Here is a 15,977-nt window from a genome sequence, read left to right as displayed (position 1 = left end):
CCCGCAGCCCCAGTGGTACCCAGCTCCTTGCGTGGCCAAGCCACGTTCAGGGTACTGGGAGGTTATGGTTTGGGTTTTGCCTGCTGGGGCTGGGCTCACTGTTGGCAGGAATCCCTGTGAGCCCACCACAGATGTGATATGTGCATATATACATGCATGTATTATATATACACACACACATATTTATGGATAAGTGTATGCATGTGCATACATATATACACAAATATATGCACATGCATATATACATACATGCACATATATATACACACATACACACACATAGATGCATACATATGTGTGTGTACAGGTGGGCCCATGCAAATCTCATGAAGTTCAACAAGGTTCATAAAGGTCCTGCATCTGGGTCCGGGTAATCCCAAGCACAAATACAGGCTGGGAGGAGACTAAGTGGAGAACATCCCTAAGGAGAAGAACCTCTGTGTTGGTTGATGTGAAGCTCAACATGACCTGTCAGTGTGCGCTTGCAGCCCAGAAACCAACCGTGTCCTGGGCTGCATTCCCAGCAGCATGAGCAGCAGGTCAAGAGAGAAGATTCTCCCTCTCCACTCCACTCTCATGAGATCCTCCCTTTGCAATCCTGCATCCAGCTCTGGGGAGCCCAACACAAGAGGGACATGGATCTGCTTGAGCAAGTCCAGAGAAAGCCATAGAGATGCTCTGAGGGCTGGAGCAGCTCTGCTCTGGAGATAGGCTGAGAGAGCTGGGGTTGTTCAGCCTGGAGAAGAGAAGACCTTAGAGCAGTTTCCAGTGTCTAAATGGACTACAAGAAATCTGGAGAGAGACTTTGTACACGGGCATACGTGTGACAGGACAAAGGGGGAACAGCTTTAAACTGAAATAGGGGAGATTGAGATTAGACATTAGGAGTAAATTCTTCCCTGTGAGGGTGCTGAGGTGCTGGTACAGGGTGCCCAGGGAGCCTGTGGCTGCCCCATCCCTGGCAGTGTTCAAGGCGAGGTTGGACAGGGCTTGGAGCAGCCTGATCTAGTGGAAGGTGTTCCTGCCCATGGCAGGAGTTTGGAACTGGATGAGCTTTAAGGTCCCTTCCGACCCAAACCATTCTATGAGTCTATGTTTCCACGTATACACACATATTATACATATATAGACAGTCATAGACACACATATACACATATACACACACGTGTACACACATACATACGCACACATACACACGTACCCGCCTGTATACACACACAAGCATTGCAGAGACTCTGGCGGCCGCGGAACTACAACTCCCGTCATGCCGCGGGCCGGGGGGCGTGGCACCGCGCCGTGCGTGGCTCCGCCCCCGCCGGTGGGATGCGCGGGCGCGCAGCGGTTGTCCATCCAGAGGGCGGGTGGCGCGGTGAGGCGAGGCGGCAGCAGCGGGAGGGAGGAGGCGCGGAGCCGGCGTCGATCGGGTGTTCTCTTCAGCCGCTTCCCGGCAGCTGCAGCCGCTGCTTCCCGGCCTATCGCTCGCCACACCGGCCCGCCGGAGCCCGCAGGGGCTGCGGGGAGCGCTGCGGAGGTTGGTTGCCTTTCCTCTCGCCCAACCGGAGCTATCGTCGTTCGCGCGGCTGTGAGGAGACGGTGGACGGAGGCTGAGGCTGCCCCTTTCCTTTCCCCCTTGCTCCGGGCCTCCCCTAGGGATTTGCTGCTGCTGGCGTGGGGTGCCTCTTTCTCCAGCTTCCTTCCTCCCGAGGGTGAGTATCGCGCCTGTCGCGATAGAGCCCGTATCGTGAGGGCGGGTTGGGGGCCGCTTCCTCGGGTTGCTACCCCCCCTTCACCCTCCTTCTCTGCCGCTTTGTGCTGCGCCTCGGCGGGGCTGCCTTTTTGTTACGGTCGTTACCTTAATTCTCTATTTATTTTTTTTTTTATCCGGGGTTTGGGGAGTTTGTTATCTTTTTTTCTTTTATTTTTTATTTCCCCCCTTTTTTTCTTGGTCCTTTTTCCCGTCCCACACACCCGGAGTTGGCCGAGCCCCGCTCCGGGGCTGGATGTGCTGGGGAAGCTCTTTGTCATGGAGCGGCTGCCGAGCCGCCTGCCCTCGGGAAGAGCACCACTTTGAAAGGAAAACAGACCCAGAACTCGCTCAGTGTTCGCGCTCCGCGGCTTTGCCGGGCTCGGGGGTGGGTTTTGGGGGCGGTGGGGGCGATATATTTGTTTTCGGTGGGGAATGAGTCCCCCCCGCCCCAGTCCAGGCTCCATTTATCGCAGCCCCCTGTGCCGGAGCGCTCAATGGGAGCTGCACGCAGGCGGGTGAAAACAAAACAAAGGGGGATTTTGTTTTGCTGTTGTTACCCTACAAAATCGTGGTGGGAGAGCTTCCTTCTTTATTTTTTATCCCCTAGTTCGCACGAATTTGATGTTGTTTCACTCCGGAGGAATCCAGATAGCTGGTAGGTAAGTTGTGTCCTTTTTAATTTTAAGCTTCTGGAGGGATTTGGAATGTTTCTTTCAGATCTTCAGGCTCGGCTCTTTTGTGAGCACCCTGGCATCCAGCGCAACTTTGGTCGGGTTTTTGTTTTCACTCTTTTTGCCTTTTTTCCCCCCAAATAGTTAAATAACGCAGTTTCAGGAGGAGCTGGTAGAAGGGGAGCATTTCTGCCTCTAACAGCCGTGGAAAAGGGGGTTTTAAAAGGCTGGGGGAGAGGAGGAGCAGTTGTGTTTTCAGCTGAATATTTCTTGTCTCTTAAAGAGGATATTTAAAGCAATCGCTGTGTTTTTATACCGCAAGCTGGGCTGGTTTTCTTTTCCCCTTTGTTTTTGTTTTAACTACCCCCTCAAAACCTGCAGCTACTTCACCCCTGCAGAATGCAGTTTCTAGAATACATGCAAGCAAAAAGCAGCCTAGCTGTACCGCTCTCTCGTTTCTGGCCTTTTAAAGGCCACCCATTCGTGTTTGCTGGGGCTCCCCTGCCGTGAAAACACCACTCGGCAAGTAAAATTACAAAGCATTTCAGCTAGAGCTGGCGGCTGTGCGTTAGGAGAACGACGGGTTTATATTTTCCATTTTGAACACGCGTTGGGGAGAGCCGGGTTGGGGGGGGGGGGGAGGCTGTTTCCGGTTTCTGTTCAGCAGCTTTTCGTGGGGTTTTTTTTGTTACAAAGCAACGGCCAGATGACCTGTTGGTGATACATCTCCTGTTGCTTTTTGTGCCAGTAGGTTAGTTGGAGATGAAAGCTTCAGCTTGAACAGGCTACCCAGATGTGTTGTCGTGCGGTCCGTGTGGCTTTGTAATGTTTTGGGCCGACAGTTTTGAAGTGAGTAATGTAGTTCAGGCGTCTGCACGGGACACTTGCTCCTCTCCTCTCCCTGGCCTGCTTCCCCACAAGAAAACCCCCTGTTTGTAGAAAATGGAGCACTCGTAGTTAGAAAAATAGACCCGTTTAGTGCTGTGTGAGATTAAGTGTCCTAAGTCTTTTGAAGACGTATGAATGGCCTGGCAGGAAGCTTTAGGAATGCGTTTTGCTTGTATATAGGCAGCTACCTTAAGCTTAAACGTCTTCCATTTCAAATGAATTAAACTTGTAGGAGCACCTATGTTATGCTGAGTGTAGTCTTGTGAAGTGTGCATGTTTCTGTTCTTACTAAACACAGTATTTCTCAACACCTTAGGTGTTCATCTTGGAAATTAAGATTTTAAGTAATTACTAGTATTTCAGTTAAAGCAGAACTTACATATTAGTATAAAGTCTGCCTGCTCTAACTGTTTTGTACTTTGGTGTCAGTGCTGGTTTCTATTAAGAAAGCAGGCATGGAAAACAGGATCCTTTCACTTCAGGATTTATGGTTAGCGATTGTGTTTGCAGAGGCAAAATAAAGCATCATCTGCTTGGAGCCAGTGGTATTTAAGACACTTATTCATTTGGAAGGAACTAATTGGTAGTATATCTTGATATAAAATGTCTTCTCAGACAGGAACTCTGGAATACAGGAAAACAGAAAACCCAAAGCTGTTTGTAGATGCTAATCTATGCCCTGAGCTAAAAAAGGAAGAATGAGGGTGTTTCATGAGAAATCAGTCACATTTAAGTGCATACTTGTAAGCGAAATTACACAGTTGATTAGGAATTCCTGCAGGATGCCAGTAATTGGAGGTACTTGTTGCTAGCTGGTCACTGTGTGGCTGGCTGGTTCTACTGTAAAAGTTTTGACTGTACATCAAGAGGAAAAAGCCTAGCTCTTTCGCTTCCCAGACGTTCATTCCTTAATCTCCAGATTCAAAGGCATGCTGACAAACTGTCAAAGGAAGTGACAGCAAAGAGATGGTGTAGGAAGTAGGTCGAGTGCAGCTAAATGCTGCTGAGTTTCAGTGGAAAAAGTGTGTTTCCATCTGATCTGCTGTTTCCTTTCAATCTAGAGGTTAACAGGATGCATCAGTAAATCTCATACCCCTACTATAGTCCCCCAGTTCTCATGAAATTAATACTGCATCCCTAACCAGGCCTAGTTAGTCTGCCTGGATGGAAAGATTCATGTGGAAGAAGGTAAAATAGCAGCTTAGCTCTGATCCCATGAAGTGCAAATCATGTCAGCTGGGCAAAGCTTCAGTGGCTCTGTGCCTCTCAGGAGGCCCATAGGCAGACTGGGATGGATCTCCCTCTCCCTGTGGTGCTGTAGGCTCTCCAGTGTGTAGCTGGGGCATTGTGGTGCGTTCTTTATGGCCTTAATGTTTTGCAGTGGATATGGCAATTAATATTCACAAGTAATTGTGTTTCTTGTTTAAAATGTTTGCATCAATATGTTCAAAATCCAGGTAAGACAAAAGCTCTTTGGCATGCTAGAACTCATCCTGCAACTAAAAGAAAGGCAAGCTCTGTGCTGTTGCAGTATTTTCCTAAAAGCAGTAAATCTATTGACAATAACTTGGTTTGCAGAAAAATTACAGCCTTGAACTATGAATATGTTCTTTTCCAAGTATTCTGTATTTCTAGTGATTGAAAAGGAGATCTTGTTTCAAGTAGGAAGAGGTGCTTTGCACAAGTCAATTTGCACAGCTTATGGGATACCTAGGTGAGCCCTGTGTTGTAGACTTCTATTGCTGACCTGTGTCATGTGATTTGGAGCACCAAATGTTGCTAGCTGTTCAAAATCACCTTTCTGGAATAACCCTGTAGTCATGAATGGATGTGAAACAGTTGACTGCAAAGCTGCAGGGAAAGTCTGTTGTCCTCTGCTGACACTTTGTACTGGAGGTAGGTGGCTATCAATATCAGTCTTGCTCCGCCAATGTCTCTTGGTTGGCATACTAGGTGTAAATGTTGAGAGGTGGTGTTTTAGGATGTGGGCTCAAGTGTGAACTGTTCTGCAGCTTGTTTGATTCAGACTGAACTCGGTGACTGGGTGGAAATGTTTGGTTAAGGATTGACAGTATCCTTCGGTCCCTGCCATGCAGGAGCACGGTTCAGTTCATGAATAGGTAATAAAAGTTAATCTGCTAACCTTGTCTCTTAATCCATGCTGATGAATTCAATGATATTGACTTGACTGCTACCCATGGTACTTACTGCTATAAATGCTGAATTTTGTAATTGAATCTCATTTACTCGAGAGCAGAGTGGACTGAACCTGGCATTGCAGTTCTGGCTGCGGTTTCAGGATTGGGAGTGTCCTATAATTTTACCCTTCTAATTGAAGGTATATGGTAGTTGTCAGAGTAGGAGCAGTCAAAACCTCTTACTCTCGTCCTGTAATTATATTCCTGTTGAGAAGAGGATTCATTCAGTTGACACATTGCAGTACTTTCCTTGTTCACCAATAAGAGTATGTTATAGAAGACTTTGGATATGTGTTATGCTGGCTCAAAACACTTTTGATCCCTCTTGATGTTGTCTGTGCAGCTATGTCAACCAGATGTTTTTCTGTGCTGACCCTGTTTGTAGCAGATTAATTGCATAAATGTGTTTTTAGAAGGAAGAAGAGTGTTCCTTTTGGGAAAAGCTATTTTTTTTTAATAGTACAGAGATACTTGGGCCAGAGAGGTGCTGGGCTGGCTATATTAAGGTGGGCGTGTATGTGTTCAGGGGAGCAATTGCACCGTGTAATTGCAAAAGTTAATCAAAATCCCAGATGTAGACAAGCTTTTTGCTGATAGAGTACTTTTGTCAGCCTGTTAGTTTACATATTAAGTGTTCAGGGAGGCAGTGTGATGGTTTTGGCAGAAAAGCTTTGGTCACTAAACGCTGCATTTCCATTTGTGGGTCTGTAACATTTGTTGTAGTGACTGAAACTCATTGTTGTACACAGCATGGAAATGAACAGCAAGGAAAGTAAGAAAAAGCTGAAGTTAGACTAGAAGTGATACAGAAAATATTTTTTTATTATTAGGATAGATCCTAATATGAATAGCTACTAAAGAATGCTGCTCTGTGGATTGATTGAGGTTTTGAGTGGGATGTATCAAAAATATTTTGTAGATGCTTGCAAGATATGAGATTGAAGCAAGTTGCTTGGTTGAGATTCTTCGGGGAATAGTTTATTTGAGCTAGGACTTGAAGATGGGAAAGAAAACCAAACAAACCCAACTAAAACCACAAAAGAGAAAAAAAAAAACGCTATAAAGAAAACACAAAAACCTGCCTAGACAAAATTGTCCTTAAGTAGACCACCATCAATGAGTTTTTTCTTCCATTGCCAACTGATTCATCTGCCTGGATGTACTCAGTTGCTTGTATGCAGTGTTTCTGCAGCTATATAACCATTTGAACTTCATTACAAATGTTTAAAGATACTTTTTTCTGAGCTGGAATACCTCTTTTCCTTAATTCATGCACAAAGTCGGGGGGATAGACATCAAATTCAAAGGGACTGATTTATTTTCCTTAAGGCAACTGTTAAGATCTGCCATTGGCATCAGTGGAACTCAAGGCCTCCAAAGAGTTTCTGGAGACATAGCATGAGCAAACTTAGTGATCTGATTTGAACATCTTGCCCTGTCCTGCTTGCCTCTTCAGTGCTTCTGAAGCACTATTTCTATTTTTAATTGTCTGATGGTTCATCTGGAGTAGTGTGCAACTGCAAAGTAGCAGCTGTTGAGTTAGATTCCCCCTCCCTTCTGCCAGCTTGTCCTCTAGGATGGTAACCCCTTGACCTGTATCATAGAATGATAGAATGGTTTGGGTTGGAAGAGACCTTGAAGGTCATACAGTTCTAACCCCCTGACACAGACAGGGACACCTTCTGCTAGAGCACGTTGCTCCAAGTCCCATCCAACCTGGCCTTGAACGCCTCTAAGGATGGATTATCCACAGTTTCTTTGGGCAACCCTTTCCAATGTCTCACCAGCCTTAAAATGAAGAATTTCTTTGATTCACAATCATCATATTGTTGATCTATGTTGTCTGAATTGTTCGTTGAGTCAGGGCAGCCACACTGGTATCTCCGTGTTAGATCTAGCTTCAATGCTTTCATCCAGCTGGTCATCTTTGCCCAAGAAGTGATCAGCAATGGCTGGGGCAGCACACAAAGTACCTGCATGGAACTGTGGGCTCTTGGTAAGGGAAATAGTGTGTCTGTGTAGCCTGCACATATGGCTCCCTTAACTATCATGTCCATTGGGATGCCTTAAGAAAACATTAAACTCATAGGAAAATTAGGCTTAAGGTTATGTATTTGTAGCTCCTTTTCTAGTGTTAGGATCGTGCCTCTGTGATGGTTACAGATCTGTTCCAGAGTGTTTGCTTTCCCTGTTCTCAGTTCCTTCTTCTTATGGTCAAGCAGCATTAACTAGTAAAGACTTGGTTTTAAACTCATACAAACTTGAGTACTTCATATGTATTTTCTTTGTCCTAAGACAAATTAGTCATGTTAAATAATGTTAAGTGGTCCCTGAGGAACTCCTCCTAAGAATCTCAAGGCTCCTCTTCCTGAAGTGTTAATATGTATACTGGGATTTCTGGCTGATGCCACCTTGATATTCCTTCCACTTTCCTGAAGCAGTTGCAGTTCAGCACAATATTTTTACAAGAATAAATATTGCCTAAATCATGGTTCGACACAAGATTCAACTGGGAAAACAAGTAATGGTTCTTTTGTCATATCATGTAGCTCAACTATTTATTTGGTATGAGGATAAGGGAAAAATCCAAAATGCACTGCACATGGAGGATTACTGTAAAGTAATTTGCTTCCTTTTAAAGAACTTGTTGCTTATTTTCCTTCTGTAATGCACCTCTTGGGAGAAACTGCTAATTCTAAAAATATGTCAGTTCCGCCATTTCCCACTAATACACTTTTTTTTTGTTTGGCTTGGTTTGCTTTTTCCCTGAGCCACTTTAAATGCTCTGAGGAATGCACAACATGGAAGAAGCAAATGCATGTAGCTGTTTGATTTGCTGTATTTAGATTGCTGCTGGTTTTCATGGTTAGTGGAGGATGACTTTGAACATCTGTTCTACAGTGAAAGGGACTACAGGGGCCTCAACCCTTAGCTAATATCGCAGGTAGGATATCTGCTTTCTCTTGTGTCTGGCTCCTTTCTGCTGGGCAAGTACTCTATTTTGGGTTTAGGAAAGGAAACATAACATGCTACCAAGGATGTCAAAATCTTCTGACAAACTACGTAGAGTTCCTCATGTGTAGGAAACTTGTGGCTATTCATGTATGGGAAACCAGAGTGATGGTAGTGCTGACACTTCAGATAAGGACTGCTTCCTGCTCCAATCTCCTGTCTCTGCACCTATTAAAGAGTTAAACCATTATATATATTTTTATACACACACACATACATATATGTAAGAGGAACTCAACTTCATCAGTGTTGTGGCCAGTATATTAGCTTTGTTTGAGGCTTTCTGAGCAGCAGATGTGAAAACAAAGTAGGGCCTTGTACCTCACTACTAAGAAAGGCCAGGATGCTGTAGTAAGATGTGGGAGCTTATAAGCCACTTGTGGCTTAGATGTAGCAACTGCTTTTGAATTCTTATGCCTATATATACACTATTTATTTTTTTTTCTCATTGAAATAACTGTGCATATTTCACTGTTTTGAGATACGTGTAGTTAGCAAGAGAAACTCCTACCTCTAGAGGGAAAGTGTTACAAGCTTATTTCTTGGTATCTTTCACTTACTGTAACTCTGGGGAGGAGTGAGTTCAAGTTGGCAGTGTCTAAACAGCAGCAGAGATAGGAGCCTGATCCAAAAGATGAGGGAAGAATTAACCTTTACCTTAAAGCCAAGAGGGACTGGTTGTAGGGAGAAGAGCTTATTTATCCTGTCAGTAAGCAAGGGTAGCAAGTGTCTGGTGTCTTTCAGTCTCTTAGTGTCCACAACAGCAAGTATTGTAGGCATGCTGCTGCTATTTTATAGCTATTAATGAAGAGGATTAACAGTCAGATTTATCTGGCTGTTTTGCTACATGTTTCAAAACCTTAGTCATCAAGAAATAGCAGTTTTAAAGATCTAGATAGTGCTTGGCTTACATATAGAGAGGGCATGAGAAGTTTCTTACTTCACTCTGGGCAGATGTGAAGTGTAACACTGCCTGTTTTCCCTTCTCTTGCTCTCCAGGACTTGTACTGGCCTTAAAGACATTAGGGGTGTGTTCCCTTCTGAATCCCTGGGAGATGTGGGGAACGATGTGTAAGCTTTCCCATGTGTAATAGCAGAAAACCTAACAAAGCTACAAGTGCACTACAGTCTCCTGTCCAATTAAGAGCTCAGTGCGTGGGAGGTGGTGGGGAGAGGAACTTGTGTGCTGGGATGATGGATGATGTCTCCAAAGCTCCAGATGGATGTTAGGCTTGTCCGCCCCCCTCTCCTCTGCTTTATTTTTGTCCTTATTTTTAATAAAGGTTAGAAACTTACAGGTGTGTTGATGTGTAATTTGCTAATGTTTGGAGGTTGCCACAGAAATGGGAATTAGTATTCAGTTACTAATCAAATCTTGCTCTGCTCTGAGGCATGTAAACTAATGAAGTACCAGAAGATGTGAAGGTGGGTGAAAAAAATGATAGTGCAGTGTGAGTTCCCTGTGTTCATTCTTCCCTGTGTCAGATGTTTAGAAGTGTCAGCATGACCAGGGACCAGGTACAGAATTTACCTTGAGACGCAAGCCTGATGTTGAGGAGGAAAGCACAGTGATTTGGGATATGGGGAGGTTATTTGTAACCTTTGTCACAAGTGGGATGGATTATAAAATGACAAATACTGATTCTCTGCCAGTTGGCATTCACTCAGTTCAGTATTGCACAAAGCACACCAATTAGATTTAATACAAATGTTCCCTCAGAAAGATCACCTTGATTTAATTTTTTTTTCTTCAGATGCATAAAGTAGAAATGGTCTGAGCCTCTCTGTTTGTTCTTTAAAGACTTAAGTGCTATATTTCTAGCTCTTGGCAGACATTGTCCACAAGAACTTCATGTTCCATTGGGCTTATGCCAAATTTAATGTACTGTTTGTACTGAAAGCATCAAAACCACACTTACGTTAATTTTAGATTTTACAGCTACCATTATTGATTTTTCTTAGAACTGTTCCATCCAATCTGCTATCGTTTTAATTTCTTTTCCCTGCAGGAATCTGGGGAAGGATCTTGACAGTCTTTATTTGTGTGGCTGCAGACTGTTTATGTGAGTGAGAGCTGTAGATCAGACGTCTCTGCAGTGGCCAAACTCTCCGCTTATAGAAGCTACATCAGCACACTACATTATTTGTGAACTCTTGTCTTTAATACTGACTGGTCTACTGTGACTACGGGTAGTAGTAGTCCATAGAGTGTCTTTCAAGAAACTGCAATTTGATAAAAAGCTGAGATGGGAAATTAATGTTACAATGAACTAAACATACCGAAAATTGCCCACTTTAATTTTGCAGTGCTTGGAGGCTGTATGAATTGAAGTCTGCTTTTAAGACCTTGGACTCTGTAGAGACAAAAAAGGGAAGAGATAGGGGTGAGAAACAGCACAAATAGGAGCTGTGGTAGGTGGACAAAGAAAGGGAGGAAATAGCTGAGGGAAAGGATAGGGTATAGTGTGAAACAGCCAGCCAGCCAGCATGGGCTGCAGTGTTCATAAAGCTGCAGGTCTGCTGATGCTGCCTGACAGCTGTGTCTGTTGGCCTTGTATTTTGGCTGTTCATCTTTTATTTTCAACCCTCAGGGCCAAGTAGCTGTGCATAAGTATGGCTTCTGCCCAGGTGGCTCACAGCCCTCAGAGTGGAGCAGGATTCCCCTTCATTGTGCTGGTGTGGGGCAGCATGGCACTCAGTGGAGCCTGGGTTTTCCCCCTTTGCCTCTTTTGCTCCTGCTTGAGCTTCCTTCTATTAAGGTATAGCCTGTTCTGGTTTCTGCTTAGCAACTTTACCTTCTGCTAGTGTCCCTAAAGTCACTCAGCTCTTCAAAGACATGTATCTAAGTGGGGAAGAGAGGTGTCTCTTGATACAGGCACTTAAAATAACAAGGAGTTCTACACTCCATATTAATAGTTACTATTGTAATTGAAGTAAGTGGGAATTCCTAGTTGGTCTTCACTGTAAGCTTAACCATGGCACTCAGCAGTTTTTCTTCTGCCTAGCTCTTATGCCAAAGGCTTGAGTGTGTTTTTAAGTCTGTCTTTAGTTGTCTAGTCCTCAGCCATAATTTATAGTTCAGACTTTACTCCATAAGGGTGGTGATCAGTCTTCAGAAGCATCACCTCAGCTTTGACAATCTTCAGATACCATCTCACAGTCTTCAGAGACCCCATTTTCTGTCCTCCACCTGCCTCCCTTCCAACTTGGCACACATTTTTTGGAACCTCTGTCGAGGCCTTATTCAGTTTCTACAGTGCTAGAAGGTGCTTTCCCAGTGTGTAACCAAATGATTGATTTTGAACAATTATTGGTAGAAGAGTCCCTAACATGTGTTAATGTATACCCCACTTTTTATTGTAGCAACTGGTTATGGAAGTAACTTGCATTAATGTTAGCAGACAAACTGTGCCTCATTTTTGCCTCCTAAAAGTGTTTTGGTCATTTTTATCTTGGTAATGTTTCTCATAAGAACTGGTGCTACATCATGCTGCAAAAGTGAGTAGACTAATGGTGCTTGCCTTCCTCTTGTCTGTTTGTCCCAAGTCTTAGACCCTTAAGCATAGCAAAAAGTACTAGAAAATAGTCCTATGGAGAAATGTACTGGAAATTACTGAACCTGATGAAGGCAGAATAATGTTGCGTGTAATTGAGTCAGAATTTGAAATTTTTAGTTTATTGCTGTTACTGTGCTTGTTTTCAAGCTTAATTTTCAAATATCCTTCATATAAGTTTGGTATTAACTCAGTATGCATGCTAATAAGATTATTGCTGTACTAAGCTGTGTTTTGCTGATGAATGTAGCTTTTGTTACGTATAGGGACAAAGTAAGTTGAATAGAAGAGTGACTGTAAAGAAAACAGAATTAGCTCCAAAGAATAGGAGTAGCTATGTTCCCTTGTTCTTCAAGATTAAGCACAGCTTTTAAGTACTGCTCAGGAACAGATTCTAACATCTCACTATTGATTAGTCCATGCATTTAAAAATACATAATTTTGCTCTTTTTCTGGAAATGAATACGAAGTCTAATATGGGAAAGGTGGTTCCAGCTCTCTGTTCCTGGCCTATGTTCAAATGCATGTGTGGAATGAGGTAAATCCAGCTGAGGAACAGACTGGGGCGTGAATCTGTTGATACTGTGATTGTGCAGAAACCTTACATCTAAATGCAGGGTGGCAGGCAGGACTGCTGCTTTTGCAGGGGTATTTTATGCTGTCTTAAAATTGTTTAACTACAGGATGTGCTCCTGCTCTGTTAGTGATAACAACTAAGTGCAGGCATTCCTGCAGGTTGTGAGAGTAGGTGATAAATAATAGCTGTGTGATTCAGTGCTTCAGTCTCTGCATGCAAAGCTCGTGCCTCTGCATTAGTGGCCAGGTTTGTCAATGATCATAAGAATTTGTTTTGGAAGGGATCTCTGGGGATCATCTGGTCCTGCTCCCTCTACTCAAAGTAGCTTGCAGTTAAAGCCAGCTATCTCATCCCTTTATTTTGCATGGTCTTGCGTAGCATACAGCTGGGGTATCTGCTGACAGTACTTGTCTAGTGCTTACCTGTAACTGTCAATCTTCTGCAAATGTAAAACTTACCCAGTATAATTCCAGAACACGTTCTTGAGCATGCTGAAACCAACTGGTATCTGAATCCCTTGAATACTTTAAACAACTAAGTACTTGAGTTGCTCTGCACTAGGATTACTGATTGGACACAAGGACATGCTGTGTGCAATTACCTGTTTGCATTTTCTCAAAGTGCATTTATTCCAGTAGATGTAGAATGAACATTGATAAACCTCTACAAAACCATTTACAGTGGCTGTGAGCAACAGGTATACTTCTCACCACTCCTCTCGCAGCTGACAGTTCCCAATTGCTGATGCTAGCTGCTTGGTGCTAATGTGGATGGGGCTTAACCATATGGTCTCACTCTGACTTTCTCTCGCAGTGTTGAAAAATGTTGTCCTGTCTGCACTAGCAACTAACTGATCTGAACCCATTGTTGACAGCCACCATCATCAACAGGTCATTTTCCCTCTGCAAGTGTGGCTTTTGATTATGTATCGTAAATCCAAGTGGAAGTGCGGTTACAGTCTCGCGGTTCTTGGACACGGTGAGTTTCCCCACTACGCAGTTGCTCTTAAAGAATACATTTTTCTACTTGCACATGAACTTCCTTCTCTAGATGAAAAATTTCTGGAGAAAATTCAGTGACTCATTCTAGAATTCCCTTAAAATAGACCTTTTATTTACCTCTTCAAGATTTTGATTGAGTTTACTTCCTAGAAGTACGAGTGTAGAACAATACAAGCTGTTAGTATTGTCTTGCTGTTACTGTCTGTAACAGTATTTGTTCTCTAAACAATGTCCTTTGTAAAGTGGAAAGAGAATGCTTTAGGTTGGTCATTGGACAGCATCTCTGTACAGCAACCACTCTCAGCTGTTATAAAACTACAGATAATTATATTAGAGAGAGGCCTCCTAAGCTGTACCAAATTGTACTTTCTCATGCCCTAATGCTGGATTTCTACTGAAGGTTGTTTCCCAGTTATTACTGCCTGCTGAGAGCAATGACTTCTCCCTCCCATCTCCCTGGGCTGTGAATACACGTAACTCCCACCCCAGATCTGAGTTGTGCAGCACCGTACCCTTCTTTGCTCCAGACCTGCCAGAGTTTTTCCATAAGCTGACTTTTCTCACTAACTTCAGAGAAACAAGGAGTTTTCCAACAGGTTCAGGGAGCTGTGTCTTAAGTTTGTCATTAGACTGACTATATACCTTTCTCCTGTGGTAGGCTTAAAATTCTTGCATTGCTTTCCATAACTTTGTCTGTGAATGTATCTGTGTCTTGTTCTTTTTCCTTAGCCCTCTGGTTTGAGGACAACAGCTGCTTTCTCCTTGCTATTGCTTGTACCAAGGTAGTAATGTGGTGGTGTGAGAGCATCAACTTTTCCTTGCTTGGGCCAGTTTTCATACCAAGTTAATGCTAGTGAAATGGAGAATGCAACCTCAAGTATAATGGGTGTGATTAATAGTGAGAAGTCTTTTGGCATATAACTTTGAAAATGTTTACAGTTTTATTTTACATCTCAGGGGATTGGAGCAAATAGGCGTGAGATGCTAATCATAATAATGTTTTTCATGATCAAAGGTATCAGTACGTCAATGGCTGCTATTTTTGTTTCAACTGCCAAAGACCTAAAATTGGCTATGAGCAGTCAGTATTGGTGGTTAACAGCCTGAAACATTATAAATGTAGAAGACACCACTTCATTATTTATTTCATGTGAGCTTGCTGACTTGAATTTGTGCTGCATATTTATTTCAGCTTCTGATCAGCTATGTATTCCACTGTGCCTCTCAATTTTCTGTCAAGTTTCTATCATCAGTGAATTCTTATTTCAGAATTCCTTAACTCTGCAAGTGCATTTCAAGGTGAAGCTCAACAGATAGTACAGCGTGGTCTAGAGCTTTAATAATAGTATAGCTGTTAGAGGTTTGTTTTATCAACTTGGGAGTCTCATCTGTTAGGAAGAAGTTTCTATCTAATGAAAAATGGTGGGTCAGAGAGAACTTGAGTGCTCAAATACTTGTGTATAAGCCAAAATACTTGCAAAAAACCTCTCACTAAGAGTGTCATTCCTTAAGAGTTGTGGAACATTGTTGAAGTTGAAGCTGATGGCTTGAGAAGCTGGAAGGTAACTTCACATTTGAGTGCTTCATCTCTTCAGACAAACAGTACACAACTTAAATGCTATAACTGACACTGAGCATTGTCTCTGCACTGTAATTATCCTGAAGGTCTGAGGCTTATCCAGAAATCAGAGTGTGAATTAAATTACATGTCCAGCCCAGATCTGCTCTAGTACAGTCTTGCTTAGGTAGGCTGATAGTGATCTCGCTTACGCTGGTTAATTCAGTTGCCTTCAAAGCAGTTGAATCCTTAATTGCACTTGCATAATTAGGCTCAGGTATCAGGTTTGGCGAGGTGACCCGGTAGATGAACAAAACCAGAAGCTGGACTTTAGTTTCTTTTCCTTGCTAAGTAAGTTTTTACTTTGATTTTTGCACTGTACGCCTAGAAACAAAGCCCTGCTGCTCTATAGAAATGATCATCTGTTCAACAGATGAGCTATGAATCTCAGTTTTATTTTTGTGAAACATTGTAAAGGTTTGATACAATAATAAAAAGAGAGGGAGAACTCGGTCTGTTGCTGCATTACTGTGCCAGGAAATAATCCTTCCTCCCTGACCAGTTCTTTGGCTGTTCAGGCATGGTATGATGTAGTTTTATTTTTTTAACAATGACTTTATTTAGATTATCCTTCTAACTAATGGCTTTGGCATGCTTTAAAAAGACACTTAAAGAAGAGGATCTTGTTGCAGTGTTCCAGTCTTGGCTAAACTTACAGGCTGTGAGGAGTATTTTTATTTGTAATTTTATTTAAAAAAATTAATTAAGAGA

The 15,977-nt window shown here is 43.0% G+C and overlaps 1 protein-coding gene across 3 annotated transcripts in view; it reads left to right on the top strand.

The window, feature by feature from the left end:
* The first annotated feature begins 1,575 nt into the window (after positions 1–1,575).
* Positions 1,576–15,977, top strand: part of PELI1 (pellino E3 ubiquitin protein ligase 1) — a 44,610-nt gene continuing 30,208 nt past the window's right edge. Inside the window, exons 1-3 of one of the 3 annotated variants that reach the window (XM_061356188.1) lie at positions 1,600–1,706; positions 2,355–2,406; positions 13,461–13,625. In XM_061356188.1, the coding sequence (XP_061212172.1) occupies positions 13,571–13,625 (55 nt within the window). In that variant the 5' untranslated portion in view covers positions 1,600–1,706; positions 2,355–2,406; positions 13,461–13,570. Of the gene's footprint in view, positions 1,707–2,354; positions 2,407–13,460; positions 13,626–15,977 lie in introns of all 3 variants that reach the window. The other 2 variants (XM_061356189.1, XM_061356190.1) reach the window with 2 other exon arrangements.

The sequence above is a fragment of the Neopsephotus bourkii genome, unplaced genomic scaffold (assembly GCF_033783945.1).
Source record: "Neopsephotus bourkii isolate Nb327-2 ecotype Australia unplaced genomic scaffold, CSIRO-AGI_Nbou_v1 NB_845, whole genome shotgun sequence".
NCBI lineage: Eukaryota > Metazoa > Chordata > Aves > Psittaciformes > Psittacidae > Neopsephotus > Neopsephotus bourkii.
Note: the sequence above shows the minus strand (reverse complement) of the source record. Positions and strands in the feature narration are given on the sequence as shown.